This window comes from Rhyacophila brunnea, unplaced genomic scaffold (genome assembly GCF_057557595.1).
Source record: "Rhyacophila brunnea isolate RB1 unplaced genomic scaffold, BYU_Rbru_1.0 scaffold_24, whole genome shotgun sequence".
Classification (NCBI taxonomy): Eukaryota; Metazoa; Arthropoda; class Insecta; order Trichoptera; family Rhyacophilidae; genus Rhyacophila; species Rhyacophila brunnea.
In genome coordinates this window covers 15,054,286-15,075,384 of record NW_028232904.1, presented here as the reverse complement: position 1 = coordinate 15,075,384, position 21,099 = coordinate 15,054,286, and the positions used below count along the sequence as shown (strand labels likewise).

The following is a 21,099-nucleotide window of genomic DNA, read 5'->3' as shown; positions in this document are numbered from 1 at the left end:
TTGTGACCATGCCTAAAATAAAATTTGATATAAATAAAAAGTATTTCAAGTTATACACATTTATATTTTTTTTAAAATCGATGTTTTTTAAAATATATATAAAAAATATTAAAACGATGAATTAGTCAAAAATCTACATCACATAAAATCTAAAACTTAATAAACTAAATTTTATTAATAAATATGGCTATAAAATATAATGTAATAATAAGATTTGACCCTGCAACGAATTCACATTTTATTACATTTTTTTACAATTGCCAGTTTATCTTTAAAATTTTAAAAAAATAAAAAATCTTTTTAGTGTTTTCAGATACATATTTATTAATTACTACAGTTGAAATTGTAAATTATCAAAAAAAATCTCAAATTGCAAGCTTCGTATTTTTCCGTTAGGTGCCTCTTTTCGCCTCTGATAGTATAAGCATCCCCCTTAATGATAATATAAATAAATTATCTATTTTTACCACATTCATTGTAGGCATCTATTTTTCAATAGAAGACACAGAATATTTCTTATTCAACTACCTACTGCCATCTGTCGGAGAATAGCTGAATGTTACTATAAATATCTCAGACGCAACTTATTCTTTAATAAAACGTTATACACGACAGTTGTTAGATGTCACTAATATAAAAATTAGATAATATTATACAAACGAAATCAATTTTTTCTGTTGTACTACAGAATGCAAATGTTTGATAATAATTTAATAAATTATATACAACAATGTATTCACTAAAGCAGAATAAAATGCTGATTTTTAAATTAGGTGTGTCAAGGTGAAAAATAACAAAAAAAAAATGCTTGTATTAATTTTTATTGTACAAATTCAAAACAGTAAGCCACAAAGGAATACAAACAAAATATTTCTTTTTATATTATATTACAGATGGAGGGCGTTTAATTAATGATATTGCAACTTAATATAACATTTATCTCTTAAATGCATTCTTCATAAATACTACCTACTACATTAATGAACAATTTTATTAAAGCTGATATTTATATAAAAGGTGCTATGATAACTTGCTATAGAGTCTTGTTCGATGTTAATTTATATACAGCAAGTTACCACAACATATTTTATATTCAATATTGAAATCTTCAATCAAACATTGTAAAAAAATATGAATCACATTGAGTAGCCTGACCACTAAAATATTCAAATTTAAATATCCGTGTGTGGAGTGAATATGTTGATAAGTCTAAAAACATCAATTCTCATGGAAGCTATATGTTTGGATTATATATAGACAGATGATTTTAAATTTTAGTAAAATGCTTGTAAATTCTAAACAAACTAAAATATAAAAACATTCCTAATTCATCACAGAATTACCTTACAAATAGCTGCCCAGAGAATTGATGTTTTTAGACTTATCAACATATTCACGCCATAAAAAGCCATGGAATAAAAAAAATATAACATCTAATATTTAGGATTTTAGTGGTTTAAAAATACAATAAAATAACCAAATAGCAGATACATTCACATTAATTGCTCACTAAACATTAAAGACTGCTAAAATTACAAGCAAACTGTAAAAACTTCATGACAGTAAAAGTATTTATGTTTCTATAACGACAGAATGTCAAAAATAATTATAAGCATAAATAATCTAAAAACCGGTTTTGGTTAATAATTTAGCCAGGTATTAATTTTTGTAGTAACACTATCGAAAATCACCCGACGGTGTTAGGATTACAATGCATCATACATTAATATCGGATTGTAAATCAACGCCATTTTGAATAACGTTACTAATATGCTATATACTTCTCAATAGTGTTACTATAATTAAAATTTAAAAAAATATTAACAAAACACTCAAAAAAAAAATATTTACTATTTTATTCAGAAAAATCGTTTTCTCGAATGTTGCCGACAAATAAAATAGTATTCTCTGGGACGAGCAAAAAAAATGCAAAGGGACGATCGGCCTTGAAGTACCAGACTTCCTCATCATTCACACTCATCGAGCATGTCTTTCTAGCACGAGTAGCTATGAAAACAGAATAAATTGAATATTTGAATAATTCTGTAGAGGAAAATAAAATACAATGATTTTTAGTACTAAACCTTCTAAGTCCATGTTTCAATACAGAATCTAATTAAAAATAGTCCAATATTCTCTAAAAAGAAATTAACAGTTTCATACCGTCTTTGTTAAAAAAAATTTGGTAATTTGGACAGAATAATTTTGACATACAAGGCTTATGTTTTAGATATTTTTTGTAACAATAAAATATACGTGAAATATACTTCTTTCTGGATTGTCGTGATATTTTATTCAACTTTTGGTTTTCTAACATTGCCATTGAAAACAATGGACCGTTCCGTGTCCAGTAAAGCAAAGTAAAATGGACGATCGGCCATAAAGAATGCTGGATCCGCGATGAACGGAGCGGAGAAGCACATCATCATGACAGCTGTTGAATCATAAAGGAAAAAGAAATATTATGTGCTAATAATAATAACCCTTTGAACTCGGGGTTCATACAACTATTGATATCAGTAACATAAGCATGGTTCGAGACACAGTCAATTAATATCGTTAGACACTAATGCTCCCAATAACTTTTTATCTAATTTTATGAAATATACCACTTGAAATATGAAATACTTGTATAATTTTATACTCATTTTAAGCCGTACATATATTTTTATAAATATTTCAACGGAAATTATCTTGTGGGCAAGAACAATATAGTTAAGGCATAATAAACTAAATTGTTACAAGAAATATCTTAAAAACATTATAACATTTCTATAAATATATATTTTGTGTGCTATCAGTAATTTTAGTGCAAGTAAAAACTAATAAATATTCTTGTATTGTAAATAATGTAACAAAAAGATTCCGGCATTTGAATTTTTCCAGTGTCATATTACAATGCAAGAGACAGTTGCTCTTATATGCTAAAAAATATTTCTATGTGCAAAATATTGTATCCCTAAAATGTGTATTAATTAAATGCGTGGTGAAATTTCGTAGGTTATGATAATAATTTTGTAATAAACTCTCGGAAAAATTGTAAACATTGTAATAATATTATATATTATGTAGGTACCTTTCAATTTTTAATTTAAATAATGAAAGATTATTTATTTATTAATTGTCATCGAAATCATCAGTTCTTTATGAATTTATATTGATTTATTATTAATGATATGTCAGTATTTTTAAGTAGGATTTAAAAATAATTCTAAATGGGCAGTATATAATATAGTTTTGAAATGTATTTATTTCTTTATCGATAAAATTAATCGAAATAATGATGATTCCTCGTTAATAAGTGGATTAAAAGCGACAATCACAAAACAAAGACACTTGAACATTATAATTTATATACTGATATTATTTTTATAACAAACTGATATAACGACAAAACATTATCTGATTTTGCAATTAAAATTTATGATTACAATGTTTTCGAGTGTTACTAATATTCTGGGTTTGAAACGCATCCATTAAAGATGGGATTCCACTCTTGATCAAGTAAGGCGTAATAGAATTGGTGGTCGGCAGTAAATGTATATTTTTCATCATTTTCGAAGACATTGCCGCAATACCGGACCACGTAAATGGCTAACCAAAACAAAAGAAAAATATTTTTGAAATGAGACCATAATACAATTTGAATGTTGGCTGATATAAATGGCAATGGTTGTGATTGATTATATATCGGTCTGAATGACAGAACTATGCGTTTAATTCAAAAGTGTGACATACACAGAATACGACATGAACACATTTATAAAAGTAAAGAACATTCTATAAAAAGGTGTAATAGAATTTATCAAATAGGGAATTGTAACAACATTTTATTATTTCCTTTACGCAATATTTATTTTTGAATGAAATATTTGCATTATATTATTTTTTTGTGAATTTTGGAAACATTTAAATATAATTAAAGTGGATTTTTATCATTTATATAATTTCCTACAGTATTGTCAAACCAAACATTCATAACAATTGCATGACCCTTTCTCAATAAGATTAAAAACCTTAAAAATTGAAAATGTCTGTTACAACGGTTGTGGAGCACTTAGTCAGTAATACATGGTGAAAACATTAATTTTATCATGAGAGTGCGAAAGATAAATTAATATTAATTATTTTTCCAGAACCGGGTTCATAATTCTTCCGTTGAACGCAATCTGTGAGTCCACCCGGAGGCCATAGAAGAACGGACGATCCGCGCAGAACTCCATACATATTGGCATCATTCGACACATAGCGATCATTCCTAAGGATTAGAATGAAGTTTTTTTCTATGTCAGAAAGAGTTTTTATAATCTAACTTACTGTGTAGCTATTTTTTAAGGTTAATGTAATTTCAATTAATACCTATTATCTCACTTGATAATGTAAGTGTAGTGGTTATACAACCCAAGACTTTAACGAAAATTGGACATACTATGTTATAACAGATAATATTTTTGTAACATGTATATCAATCAATGCAAAAACAATATTTGTAAACAAAAGAGTAACACCATTCAAAGTGTTTCTCAAAAGAAATAAAAATAAAGAAAATAAAATTATGAGACGGAAATGTCTTATGATATTTAATTATTTATTAGTATCTAAAAGTAATTGTGCAAAATACAATATATTAGTGCGGTTCCAATATATATCTTGAGAAAAAATAATATAAGTACTTCGTAATTCAAGTGTTTTTTTTTTTCAAATTGAAATTATAGAAAAATTGTATTACACCAATTCAGGACAAACACAGCACATTAATGATAAAAAATGAACACGACAACACAATTAAATGCATTCATAAACAACGAGAAACAACCACGATACAATGATGAAGTTAAAACCATTAAATAGTGTTATGACGGCAAAATAATAATGATTGTAACAATTAAATTCTGTACTTAATGTTTCCATTTTTAAAAAAAATATATTTTATTTAACAATACTGTGATTGAAAATAATGGACTATTCCGTGTTCAGAAAATCAAAGTAAAATGACCCGTACAGTGTAGGGATTGCAATACTGAATGAAAATATCAATACCGGTATTTCAGTATTTCCTATTGAATATTCGTAAAATAATTGGAAAAAAAACAGAAGTATCTACCAATAAATATATTATAATATGTAAAAATCTCTTTAAAATATAAATATTTTATAGCATGTGTCATTGCTGGTCACCAAGGACGATGAAGGGCAACGGAAGTAAACCAGACATTGCGTAATTTGATGAAAATATTACAGTCCAGTTAAGCCTTTTATGTTAATTCATACATTTTATTTACACTGTCAATACCAAATATGTCGGTATTGTCTGATTTTTAAAACCGGTATTTCGGTATCGAAAAATACTGGGATACCGGTATTGCAACCCCTAGTACAGTGAACCCTTTGCACTTTGAATCTCTGTTAAAATCTTGTAATATATGTGTGTTACAATTAACTATTTTAATGTTACGCATAGGACGATGTGTTACAATTACCCAATTATGTTAAATTTCTCAAAAAGGGCGAAAAGTTATGTTGACAATAATCAACAGTTTTGAATTACTAAAAACAGAGAGGTTAGTGTTTATTATGTCCTTGATTAAGCAAAAATGCTCACACAATAAAAGTAAAAACAAAACAAAAAAATTTCCATAACAATGTAACCTTTTATCTGACTAACATTTATTAAAAAAAAAAAAAAAAAAAACAAACAAAATGTATACTTATTTAATGTTGCTAGTGTATAGAAACAATTATTCAATACAATATTACTATGTATCATGTACACTTGATGCTTTGTGTAATATTTTACATGTATGTTTAGTTTTCCAGAGCTGGGTTGACAATTTTTCCCTCAAATACAAACTGCAAGTCTACACTGAGGCCATAGAAGAAGGGGCGATTTGCAACGAAGCAATCGGGCTCCATACGACAATACAGCATCAATCCTAAGGATGCCAACACCATTCATATAAAACACAACTACTGTAGTGTACCGATGCAAAATTACATTGAAAGAATTTGGAACTAAATCAACACTATTAAAATATAAGGGAAGGTTCATAATTCTACATTGTCCGACAACAAGAAATTGGCGATAACAGGAAGTTGCTGTAATCACATGTAGAAGACTTCTAGTGACGTACCCGTCATGGCGGCAACGCGAGCTAGAGGCTTATTTAAATAAATAATTTATCGGCTCTCCTTTTAGATGCTACTCTTTTTCTTCTTCGCAATAAATAAAAAATTTGCTAATAATAATTCTATCATCACTCCTGATCATTTTAGACATAATTTTATTATAAAAAACTTCAAATTAGGTAAATTGACAGATCCGTATACCACGGGAGCGTAAATTGAAATGATAAATTTGGGAGCATTCTTAATTTGAAAACGGAAGTGTGATTAGCTACATTGGAGGGGATTGTTAGTTCACAGTTTTAACACGTGTACAAGAAGTTCTTGTCCGACACGTCCAACAACTATATGGTTATTATTGTGATTGAAAAAAATGAGAAAATTCGATAACTCCAAGCAAATAATGCTCAAGATTGTTATTAACAAAACAAAACAGCGAAATCCAAAACAATACTAATTGAGAAGCCGAGGATTTAAGAGATTCAAGTGCATACAGGTAATCGAGTTGAGTAAATTAAATTCAAAGTTAAATACGCGATTACTAATTCTACATACTTAACTGTTTTCAACAATAATTTTTAAATAAGAAAAAATTATTTCTTTACACGTTTAGGAGTATTTTTAATGTTTAAAGGTAATCTAGTTGAATCCTGAGTATGTGGTCATACGAAAACGGGTCCTAGCTCATTTGTGACATGTCCTTTTTAAATCCTCAGTGCCCCAATTAATATAAAAAATATGAAATGAATTCATAACAAAAGCAATCGATTGAGACCTTTTTAAAAACACTAATCCAACAAGCTCGGTAAATACGTTTTTTATTCAGTCTCATTAATAACTCAGGTCCGGTTTCACAATTCTTCCTGTGAACACAATCTGGGAGTCTATGCAGAGGCTATAGAAGAATGGACGATCCACGTTGAAATCGCGCCCCATGCAACAAAGAATTATCTTCAGCCCTACGGGCCAGAAGAATACATTTAGATGTAAACTAATTTACAAACCAACCTAACCTGCTTTGATTACCAATAAATCACACTTTAGGGATTGGCCATTAAAAATAACAATGATTTTTTTTAATATATTTAGGTGATTAACACATTATTAGGTTATTGTAACAATCTTTGATTGCAGGCGAACTACATTTGGGTAAATTGTTCAGGAAATAGAAAAATCTTAATAATTTAACTATCGAGCAGAATCTCAACAATTCCAAAAATACACTTGGTAACGTTTTTTTATTTACAAATAACGTGCACTATGAATTAATACTCTATTTTAGATTTTGCAATGTACTCCTTAAATCCTCAGCGCCCCAAATAATATGAAAAATACGAAAGAAACTCATAACAAAAGTAGACGATTGATACAAAAACACAAACGTCGGTAAAATTACTTCTATAATACTTTTTTATTCAGTCTCGTTACTGTCCGGTTTCACAAATCTTCCTGCGAACACAATCTGGGAGTCTATGCAGAGGCTGTAGAAGAATGGACGATCCGCACCGATATAGGGCTTCAAGCGACAAAGATTTGCCTTCAGCCCTACGGGCCAGAACAATATATTTAGATATAAACTAATTTACAACCCAACCTAACCTACTGTAATTACAAATAAATCACACTTTAGGGATTGGCCAATAAATAAGAATGATTTTTATTTAAATATGAAAGTGATTAACACATTATAAGGTTATTGTAACAATTTTTGATTAGGCATGTGTAACATCATTTGTGTTACATTTGCCTTCTCTCAATCAGTGACAGTATTATTCTCAATATAATTCACACAAAACTTTTCTACAACTTGCAGAGAAACACAAAGCATCAAGGGCATCAAACAAGCATTAGTATATCTGTATAATATATGTTTATTTCTCATATCTCTAAAAGGCTATCAACTTATACCTAATAATTACATTCTATTGTTGTACAAAATACAAATAAAAACGATCATTTTCGGTATGTGTATCATGAAGAATGCAATTAACAGTAATTTAGGATAATATTATATTTGTTTATCACAAAACCGCAATGGCTATTTTGAGATAAGTGTATGCAACATGTTTCAATGTTTAAACATTGTTGATTTAATAATTGTCACCATACAAAATCATCCATAGCCGAACACCTGTTCAAATTATAGAAAATAATGCTATCTCTGCTGACTCCATCTCTCACGATCGTCTGTGTCATGAAAATGGCATTTTGAAAGAAAATTTATATTCTTGCCAGATCAGACTATAATTATTGTGATACTACTACATGACATCCAAATGCAATCTCTAAACGTTTGAGATAACATTTGAAATAAGTAGCCACATAGCCACCAAGTCAACATAAATACATATTTTTATGTACTTATTCATATTTTTGAACACTAGCAACCCAGATCGGTGTAATAAGCCAATCACAACAAGCGACGAGACGATCCAAACGGTATCGAAGTATAGACATGTAGGTATTATATTTCTAAAAATATCAATTTTAATAAACCATATTAGCTGCGCATATATTTAATATAAAATCCATCACACTTAATGAATTTTCGCTGTTGTAGTATTTGATTCATTCTTTCTCAAATTAATGACAATTTTACAAGCAAATAATAGTATTATAGAGACGTAGTCTTTATAATTCAATATGCTGTTGAAGTTGTTCAATATTTTCAACCTCATCATCGATAACTTCATTTTCAGTTGCAATATCATTAATATTAAACGCCGAGGTATCATGGCCGACACGTCCTATAAACACCGACAATTGCTCTCCGATATCTTGGCCGGTGTTGCAAATTATGAAAATAAATGGCTGATCGCAGCGGAATGTTTCCTTTCTTTTAATCACCATCGACCTCCTGCATCTTATCAATACTCCTGGATAAAATAGAACCAAACAACAGGAAATTTAATATTAAACGTAATAGTACTTTTTTCATCAGCTCTACAATCCGATGCGGATCTACTTGCTAACCTTATTAGTACACAATATAACCTGTAACCTACACAGGGCTTAAAATGTAACAAGGTCTGTTGCAAACTGATTAAATCAACACGCCAAGTCCACCCTCATAAAATAACCTTAATGAAAATTTGTATCAAAATGGATTTAAGTTTACGATACTTGAGTTAAGTTATACAAAACTTCTTACAAAAATACTAAAATAACTTGTAAAAATAATTAAGTACATCTTATTAGTTATTGCATTTGCAAAAATATGAGCATTTTTACATGTAGAACTTATTATTATTTAAGTATCTCGTAATCAAATAAAATGAGGTTAGGTTAATTGTTTTAAAACAGTTCACAAGATAATTAATTAGATTTTATACACTGTACAGTAATGTCGGATTAATTACAATGTATATTCTTTTCATATATATATACAATTGATAATAATGTTACCTACTTATTAATACCAGTGGGTCTATTCTATGCTTATCGACCGCTAAAGTGATAAAGTGAAAAATATTATCAAACTTAGGGTAGGTTTGTATCAAAATATTAGCACTTATTGTAACAATTACACGAAGCCGGTTTTTATTGTTGCAATACGTGCTATATTTTAACAGCACCTATCTTGCTGCTGTTAAAATATCGCGCTTATTGCAACAATAAAAACCGGCTTCGTGTAATTGTTACAATAAGTGCTAATATTTTGATACAAACCTACCCTAAGTTTGATACTATTTATCAATTTAGTGTTCGATAAGTATAGAATAGACCCACAGGTGTCAGTAAAGTACATATATTATATTATATATATATGTACACATATTATTTTGTTTTGTATACAGTGTAAATATGTGCATTAAGAACTAGTGTAATATAGTGGTTAATGAGTGAAGTCACATTTGTACAATATTCTGTATAAATTAGTGTGCTAAATGGTAAAAATACCTAATTCTGAAAGTATTCAATACAATAACATAATTTTTCACGTGGAATAAACGTCATGGTATCTGCCCTTCGTAAAAATTCATGTTGCGTTGCGTAATTACCTACCTAATGATAATGAAAAATTTTGATGTTCTAACAATAATTTTGTCATGACGCATTCAAAGGCCTTAACAAAAATAAAAAGTAGTACCCTCATAGAACACGTTGTTTTCACGAAAAACAAATGTTTGTATCTAAATAATATATATTAAAACTAATGTGATTGTGGGATGGTTTAATTAAAAAAAAAGATTTGCTTTTTATAATTTTATTTAACAAAATTACAATAATATCTGATAAAATACAGTGAAACTTAATTTTGGTTTACATAATATCATTAACATTTCTAAAATGCATTCTAAGTAAAGTTTTTTTCGTTATTTCAAATTTATATAAAAAAAAAACTATAAGCACAATGTAAGAATAACTGAGGAATATTTTACAAGTTTCCACTTTACTTAGTTAAAATAATATATTAATGCGCTATTAATTATCGTAAGGAATATAATATATTAATTGCATCGTAAAATGTTAGCACCAAAACCCATGCCATCAAAAACTTTTTTTTTTTACTATGAAACTGATGAATAAATAAAATGCGTACCGAAAAATTGTCATAGAGTCTTGTTCGGTGTTGAGTTGAATATGACAATTTATCGAAACACATTTTAAACATCATAAATCAACAACATAATTATTGTAGTAGTATTACAAGTAAAACTCTCTAAATGACGTATTGAAAACTTGCCAAACAAAAAAAAATATTATTGAGAATCAACAATTGATTAATTCTACATTAAAACTTTATTAATGCAGAATTTTTTTTTTTTCGATCACTTAATAAGTTTAACCTGTATCAAATGTTTTTAATGTTAAGTATGAAATCAATGATTTTTAAAATGGCAGACATAAAGCAACAAGTGCACAGACACTTAAAATTTTACAGAAGTGAGGTTAAGGCATTTATTTTAGTGAGTTTAATTAACGACTTTACGGAGTAAATATTACACACAAAATTAAGTACATATTATGGACTTGGTTGGAAAATTCAAAATGCCAAAAAATAATTCAATTTAACGTAGCATTGAAAATTTTATAAATCTCAATTGCACGTTGTATTGTATTCGATCAGGATTTTCAAAGATTCAAATAGCATCCGTTAAAGACGATGGTCCTCTCATTGTCAACCATGGCGTAGTAAAACGGATGGTCCGCAGAAAATATTTCTTTACGGCGGACCATGGGAGCGCATCTCATCATGACGTGAACAGCTATCGAAACAAATAAATATATTGTAATTATTAGATAACTCAAATTTTGAGTAGAGTAAAATCAAACCTTCATTTAGTGCATACGCAGAGTTAAATTAAGATAGCATATTCTTACTACCATCTTAATCTAAAATACACAAATGTGAAATTATATAGAATATAATGACTTTTAACCGATTAACTGCCGAAAGCGAACTTACTCGCCGTAATTACACCAATTCTTAGGTTAATTCTACCAATTAACTAATTGCGGCATAGAAGAGGATATACATACATACATACATTTGTACACGCTACAACATTGAATTTCAAATATATAGAACACTTAATACGTTTTGGCTGATTTTTAGATTGTTAACAAAGCATTTCAATTTAATGTAAATTTTCAATGTATTATTATAATATAACAATTTTAGAAGTGACGAATGATTACACTATTATTTGTACATGCATCCATTAAAAAAGATTTGCCTCTCTCTGTTGACCAATGCAAAGAAAAACGGACGATTGACGTTAAATACTAGTTTTTTTGACCGACGAGCCATTAAGCAATACTCTATAACTGCAGTTGTTGAAACAAAGAAACAAATCGATTATAAGTTAATGAGAACTGAAAACATAATACAGTACTAATATTCTTCTCGGAATTTTTTAAAACCTTCAGTACCTAAGTATAAACAATACTAAATATATTTTAACTGATTTTTTTATTGCTATCTTTAATCGAATGTAATTTTTTTATGTCAATTGTAACATAACCATTGACAAATTACAAATAACAGTGCTTCTTAATTAGATGAATAGCATCCGTTAAAAATAACTCGATTCTCGGTGTCAATCAATGCGAAGAAGAAAGGATGATCGACGTTAAATATTGGCTTTATTGGTTGATGTATCATTGTGCAATATCCCACCACCATAATAGCTAAAGAAACAAAAAAAAAGATTATTTATTAACTAGAAATTGGAACATATTATTTATATCGTCTGCGATATTAAATAATTTTGTGAGTAGGCATATAGAACATTTAACAGAACACTTCTACAGATCAAATTTGAAGTGTATACAATAATTATTACTTAATATGTTTTGGCTGATTTTTCGTAAGCTAATAAAGCATTTGAATTAAATGTACATTTTAAACGTTTATCTACAATATAACAATTGAAAAATTACACTTTTTTGTATTTATGATTCAATTCAAAGAAAAATGGACGATCGGCGTCGTTGGGTAAATTTTTGCTAACAAATTACTTCAATGCGATGTAACTGTTTGATGTCTGTTTATAATGTAACCATTGAAATTTTATAATTAATAGCGCATTTTAACTGTGCGTTAAAGAATATTAGGATTTTTTTGGTGCGTTGTATATGATCGGGATGTTTAACGATTCAAAAAGCATCCGTTAAAGATGATGTTCCTCTCGCCGTCGATCAAGGCGAAGTAAAATGGATGATCCGCGTTAAATACGGGCTTTATTTGCGGTTGCACCATTGCGCAACACATCGCAATCATCATAACTGGCGAAACAAAGAAACATATTGATCATTAGTAAAACAGAACGGAGAAGATTACTGCTCAAAAACTTTTGATTTTGGTTGCAAAAAATACATAAACACAACAACGGGACCGGACACATCTGGGTTATTTGACGTCACTGACAATATGCTAATACGGAAACAGTAGTGATTAATAAATAAACATAAATTTTAATAATTTTACAATCTATTACAATTTTACAATTATAGACATTCTGGCTTTCTACGGAATAACTAACTTTACAGGAAAGCTAAAAATTCTTGACCGAAGCATTTATTTTATATGAAGCTAAAATTTGTTTTTTTTTAGTTTAAATTTTGATTTTCAATCAATCATCATCTTGAGTACGTAAAATGTAGTAGATAGGTAAATTTTGCTGTTAAAATCTGTGTGTTATATTGTAATATGTTCTGATAAGACAAATTTGTTTTTTGTAATAGGATTATTGCATCACACATTTTGAGCACTTATGATCAATTACGATGGTTGTGTGATATTAATTTGCTACATATCCATGCAAAATATCAATTACAAGAGAAATGTCAGATAGGACATATTGCCAAAATATCCCTACTATGTTGATTGTTTTATAATAATTACAAATAAGCAGTAAGTGTAGTATTAATTAATGAATTGCATGAACGTGTGTGTTTTATAGCTGCCATTTTAAAATAAGCCAATTGAAATAAAACCAAGACTATATTATGATAATAAATTCGACAAGGACACTTCTCTGAATATAGTGACAGTTAGTTATGTATGATATCAATTAATTAAGCAACGATAAGGCATCCACTAAATATGATAACTCTCTCCATGTCGACTAAGGCGTAATAAAAAGGTCGGTCAACGTTGAAGTCAACTTTATCTCGACGGATCGGTTTACGACATTTCAACATCATGTGAAATCCTATTAAAAAAAAAGAAGAACGATGTTATTAAGGAAAACTTATTTCATTGTTCTGAATAACATGGAATCGCTTAACAAGTTTTTCATGAACAACAATCAAATAAGTACACATAAAGGGTAAAATTAACTGAAACATCTGTATATGAACAGTGACAAAGTGAGGTTAAGAAAAAAATGGTGTCACATATTATAGAAATGTTGCCAGCTATAGAACTAAATGTAAATGTTTTTTTCAGAAACATTAGCCATTTATGTTTCTTAATCACAGAAACGCTTTCGGATTTTCTTTTCATACATTATGAGTATTTTTAAAATGTGTAATTATAATTCAAAAAATATTGAAAAACCGGACTTATTGAAACTGGGCTGCAAGGCATTACGGTATACTTTATTGAAGTCTAGTGATGGCATATTAATTAACTATCATCGGTGACTATAACAAAAAAAAAACAATAAACCATTTGACGGCACAACAAAAATAACAGTGGTTAGAAGCAAAAGCACGTGTATTTAAGCCGGTTCCAAACGATACATTAATTAATACGAATTTCTGACATTATGTGAATACTTAACATCTGCATACTGTCACACAAAGCTCGCTCCATCTATCTACGTACCGTTAACGTATACCTACAAATCAAAACAAACTGTGTCTAGGACTGAGCTAATTGTAATATAATAATTTAATAAATTCACGTCTATTTCGAAATAAATCTCATTAATGCTTTCAATCGTTCAAACCATGTGGTCTATGCGCATGTAAAATATAACTGTGTTTTGTATGTAAAAACGTCTTCATCGGAATTTGCGATGTTTTAAGATGTTTTGCAAAATTGAAACTCAAAAACACTCATTGTTAACAAGAAAACAAGCAAAACGTGCTAATTAATTAATTAAGCATGCAATTCTATGTACAATTTAACATTAATAATCGTAGTATAAATCTTTCAAAAATAGGTTACAGATATTATGGTATATTATGGTGTTAATGTTATATTGTCACCTTACTAATAAGACCTCGTAAGTCCGATATTATGGAAAAATGAAGTTTGTTCGACAAAATTTAAACAAAAAAACATTTTAAATCATATCAAAACCTCAGTTCTCTAGACTAGTATGCTGTCCATCTATAGAAATATTTTAAAAACTCGTAGGTCTCGTGATTTCAAACATGGGATTAAAACCTCGTATTTCACAACCAGTGTTAGCAGATTCATCGATTGGAGAGGTGTTTAAAATATTGTTTTTATTAAGTTTTTTCCTTCCCCTCAACATTCTTCTCAAACAGACTTACAAGGTTTCAATAGTTAGGTGACAATAATATGTAACTACACACTCAGAACTATATTCCAATTAATTCTTTTCATTAACAAATACGCTCAGATCAATTCCTGCACAGCATATAAACACATTCAGCACTGTACTTCCGCCATCTTTGATGTTGATAAATAACAAAAATGGACGATCAACTATAAATTCTTCAATCTCTTTTTTCCGACGGTTTATACTTTTCTTAAAACACTTGACGATACCTAAATTAATAATAAATATGAGTCAATAACAGAAACTATTTTTAACATCAATAATAATATCTCTCTCTGAACGCTCCTCAATTTCCGAAATCACATTGACGTTTGTTTATAGTTACCAATTCGACCATACTTAAATCATTTTGCATACAAGAAGTTTATATGATTTTGTCTAAGTATAGTCCAAACTCTTTAAGTAAGGGTCACAATATTTATATAGACCTAAACACATAATAATTCACAAATGTATTCACGATATCCTGCGCACTTAGTGTCAGCTGTGAATTATTATGCATATTAGGTATATATGTTAAAATAAAGCAATAATACATAAACCCTGTTAATAATTAAGTATTATCGTTATAAAGCAATAAAACAAATGAAGAAGCGGCGAGTATTTAGATATATTTTTAATATATTACAGTGGCGAAGGCTGATGGTAGGCTGTTAAGATCCAACATAAATAGTGCATTGAACTAAGACTACAAATTGCAAAGTGTTAGTTAATTTTTTAAATTCAATTAAAACCCTGCGTGAACCAAGCCATAATAGACAATAGTCAAAAAAATACTTGTCTATCTACGAAATATATAAAATTATGCCATTAAATCATACATAATTTTAGATATTTAATAGAAAGAAGAATAATTTTTATGTATTATGGTTTGGTTTAATAATTTAAAAAAAAAACTAACTAACACCATCTGTCATATCTATTCTTAATTCAACAAAAAGTAAAAAAAAATACTATAAAACATCTAAAATTATTCCATAATGTTGGTTATTTTATAGACAGAAGAATATTTTTTATATTATAATGGTTTATATTATTATTGGCAGGGTTTAATTTAATTTGAAAAACTAACCAACACTATCTGCAATTTGTAGTCTTAGTTCAATGAAAACAAATAAGAATGACTGACAAAGTTTAGTGTGCACTATTTATGTCGGATCTTAACAGCCTACTTCCACCCCTCGCCACTGCAATTTTATAGTAATAGTTTATTTTTATAATTTCCACAGTGATCGAACTGAGGTTTGTGTGTAATACTTGGTAATTTCTTTCATTGAATACTGCGTGAAACTAAAATAATTAAGGAGTATTATATTACGTAAATATTTCGTACGTAACGTTGTCTTTTTTTAAATTTACCTAACTACTCTAAATAATTGTATAACCTATATAGATAATATATTATAACAGATTAATAGGCGTTAGTTGTAGGTATAATTGATTTGAATTACTGGTTTTAGGAATGGCATAATTTTGTTTGTTACCGAGCCAAATTAAATAATGTTAGATACGAAATATTAGTTTAACGGTGTTAAAACTATCATTCCTTAGCGGAGAGCCATTATAGTAATATTAATTAAATCAAAGACAATAATATAACAGATACTTAGATAATTTTATCAAAATCAGAACCAGTTTCGTCAAGTTATAAGACGGTACATAATTCGGAACCACGTCAGAATTTTTTTTTAACCACGTTTCTAAGAAGATAATATTATGGGCTTCTTGTTAACAGATTTTTTTTACAAGAAATGGATGTTAGCAACTTCGCGAGTGAAGAACAACAAGGTTCTAAGTGTTTGCATTGATGAAACAAAACTAGCAATGAGACAGCTTAGAATACTACTTCGTTGTTGAGTTTGTTCTCTCAAGGATGAACACTTAGAACCTTGTAGTATAAGGCTTGCTTCACATATTAGGTCTAAACACACATTGACAGACATGTGAATTTTTTCCATTATACGCCGACATGTAACCTAACTCGGCCATCGTCGTTTAGAAAAATCATATTATTTTTAAATGGGGCATGTGACATGAACCCACATCCATTTCAATCCGAGCAAACAGCTTTACCAATTAAGCCACTGACTCAAATACTATATGTATTTACAAAAATTTCTTAACAACTATGCATTTGAGATGTTATTTCAAATTCCATCAACACCTCAAATGCATAGCTATTAGGCAATTTCTACATGGATAGATAGCATTTAAACCAGTAACTTAATTAACAAAGCTGCTCGTTTGATTACAAAGGATGTATGTGAGATGAAATGCAATTCAGTTTATGTTTCTGAGGTTGATCAAAATTATCTATCTTTAATGAAGAATGTTACATTCTTAAATGCTGTATATTATTCAGTCTTCATTATGTATATAATATGTCAACCGAATTCTTTTTTTTAAATTATGTATATTACGTACTTAATGTTATGAATTAAATTTTTAACAATGGAATTAAACATTCATTTGAGAAGGCTCCGATGACTTTTCCTACGCAACCGACAAAAACTACAATCTCCTGGTCGCCGTTGCTGTTTAAAACGGCAAACAAAAATGGCCGATCGATTTGGAAATATATCCTCTTCGCAGGACGTGACATTCTGCAAGCCGATGTTACTTCCACGTCGAACTCTGTATGCAATGAATATTAAAAAAAGTCAAAACACCATATTTTTTAAATATTCACAATTACCGGTGGCAGAGACATCTATTGGCGGAATCAAGAAACATGATATTATATACAACTTACTGAAAAAAACCGTTAAAAGTCTTCTAGTGTAAATATTTTTATTTAATTCAATGATATGGTGACGTTCAAAAAATGATTTTAGGTTTTTATAACGTCCCTTCTACCCATCATTACATAATATGGAACATTTCAGACATTTCACAAGCATAATACTACAAGGTTTTAAGTGTTCATCCTTGAGAAAACAAACCCAACAATGAAGTAGTATTCTACGCTGCCTCATTGTTAGTTTTGTTTCACCAAGGACAAACAGTTAGGACCTTGTAGTTCTCCACTCGCGATTTATTTGTTTCACAATAATGATGAAGCAAGACAGCAATGAACTGTGTCAATCTTGTTATAATAAAAAACGCCCAGTAGAAAATGCGGTCACTGTAGTAATTTACGGAAAAATCTTCTATGTAAATAAGACTTCTTATATTAGGTATAATATTTATATGACAGTGAAGGTGAAATAACGGTTACTAACGCTAATTATTAAAGTAATTTCACATTACAGGTTCATTTGTGGCAAGATTTATGGCACACACTCACAACCTCGCATCAGTGTTACACCATTAAAGTAGTTTTAAATACACGTAATTATTTGGATGAAGAATCTCGTGAAACCGCAAATAACGATACGTAAGTAAATGACCAAGGGCGCCATTTTGTTTTAAATTTGCAAAAAATGCTGCCAACTAAAATAATATAAATTATTCTATCGTTACCAATCTAACCACACTAAAAACGTCCTGAAAGTATTGTGAGACACCTATTATGATGGGCTACACTTTATTAAATTAAAACTATTTGGACATAAAAGTAATTATAATTTGAACTCGTGACTATAGAAAGTAACAAAATATGTAGGTATAAATCATTTATAACTAAATAAAATAGCAATTTATTGTTAACGAAGACAGTAAGTAATCATATAGTAGTGAGTAGGTGTATAAAATATATCATATTTCGTATGTATTATATTATTAATTTCATAAACATGACTATGGCAACATTTATAATAGATATTACAGTTCAGTTTTACCACGACAGCAACGATCGGATAGCAGTGGTAAATTAACCCAATTTAACTTTGGTGGCAATTGAGGCCCGAAAATAAAAATCAAATAAATGTCTATATTATATTTACAATACGAAACAATCGTAAGACTTTAAAAATAGTGCATGTGCAGCTACAAAGATGATGCTATCTTTGTGAACGAGAGGTTTAACTGTATGAAGTTGAAAATAGAGAATGTATAGGAATCGGTTGAGCCCAAAGATAGTGAAGTTGGTTTGACAAAAAAAAACTCTGATATCAATGGTGTTATATCAAAAATTAAAAGATTTTTATTAATTCTTGACCTTATGAGAAATATTTTCTTCCAATTCTTAAAGGCAATTATTAAGTTGTTTTTGTTTCCCGTGAAGTCTGGATGGGTATTGATATTTTAATAAAACAAATAGATTTTGGGTAATGTCCAAAAAAAGTTTCCCGATCGTTACTCTGGAGGCAAACTATGAAACTGCCATAACCTTAAAATAAATGCATTTTCGTGGATAGGATAATATGTATGATGGAATTATAATTATAAAATGGCATATTGTCTTATGTTATTCGAAGGCTTGTTTGTATATTGTAATATATCATTATAACATATTGTAATCATAACTATAAAAGATTAAGTTTCATCTAACTATGTTCATATAATATTAAATTAATTATAATATAAAAGCACGATCAAAAAGCATTGTCAAAAAGCATGGATCATTTGGGTTTTGTTTTGTTATATTTTTAACGATATTCAATATATATTTTAGTATTAAGAGATAAAGAGATATAATATGGTATATTATGTCATATAGAAGTTGTGAGTAATTTTATAGTATAATATAAACATATAGGCACACGCACACAATTTTACACTTTTCATAGTTATCTCTACTAAATATTATTAACTATCTATAGAATATATATGGAATTCTATAAGGTTTACACTATAAATTACCGTCATGGCATAAACTATCCTTTCTCTCGGAAATAAAATGGTAATATGACAACGTATGTATTCTCATATAGAATGACATTGATTTCAGGCTTTTCAGAAATGTGCTGACACATTTAGTAGAAGGAGAGTAAACGGTAAATCTCCGACACTATCACTATAACATGAATGTGATAAGACTACACAGTGTAATAATGTGAAACACAAACAGAATCTTGTGAAACTGGAAGAACGGTAAAAATTATGGTAAAATAATTATTAATTATGTTGAAAAATGTGTGAAAGATGAACAGAAAACAAATAATTTACCATTATTAACAAAAATTATTATCAATACCAAATCAATTGACTTAGGTTAGTTTATCAACGGTGGCATATCATTGCCTCAGAAGCAAAATATGTTTTTTGCATCAATACTAATTTTGAAATATGTGCATTTACCAACAGCATCAATATCAAAACGAATACATCTCATAAATGGTAAAAATGTAAAAAAATATTTTTTGTAGTTTAATAATAATAATTACTGTTAATAATAGAAAACCTACAGCCATGGCATAGTTTATAATGATAGATATATTTTGATTTATATCTGTCATGATCTGATATATGACGGTCTTGAAATTAAACTATGAATAGTGAAAAATCATAGGGTTTTAGAGATATTTTGATAGTGGGTAATATTAGTATTTGAAAAGAAATTAGGCATGTACAAGATGATGAATGTAGATTGGGTCATAACTAGATTTCAAAAGAACTGAATACTTTATAATAATATTAAAAAATATATAAATGGATATTTAATGGTAAAGTATAATAAACGTGTAATAAAGAGATAATATTTTATTACATCACTAGACAAGATTTTATAAATGGTAAAAAAAAACCACATTTCAGAAGAATAATGTGACAATTCAAAATATGATGGTGAAACGGTAAAATTTTCTTTCCAATTCATAAAAACTTGTCCAATCAAATAGAAAAGAAATAAAATAAAGACGTGTATATAATGATATACTTCTAACTTTCACTTTTGTATGAATAAAAGTGCAAATATAATATATTATGATGAATGATAATAATGTTTTATGATGAATAGTCAGAATATATTCATAAAAATAATAAATAATTATTACACTTTAATTTAATATCCTATTAATATTCAATATTAATTCTCCTGTGTCAAATAGTGACAAATCTGTCATTTGAATTATAACCTATAAACATCTAACAATTTTTCTTGAAGCGGAAT

General features: G+C 28.7%; 1 protein-coding gene across 50 annotated transcripts in view; it reads right to left on the bottom strand.

Annotated features, from left to right (window-relative positions):
• Positions 1-21,099, bottom strand: part of LOC147069105 (alaserpin-like) — a 169,768-nt gene that overhangs the window by 103,666 nt on the left and 45,003 nt on the right. For 2 of the 50 annotated variants that reach the window (XM_085951321.1, XM_085951346.1), the window contains exon 9: positions 10,315-12,855. The exons of 46 other annotated variants lie outside the window; for them this stretch is intronic. In XM_085951321.1, coding sequence (XP_085807447.1) covers positions 12,719-12,855 — 137 coding nt within the window. In that variant the 3' untranslated portion in view covers positions 10,315-12,718. Of the gene's footprint in view, positions 1-10,314; positions 12,856-21,099 lie in introns of those variants that run through there. 2 more of the 50 variants (XM_085951323.1, XM_085951347.1) reach the window with 1 other exon arrangement.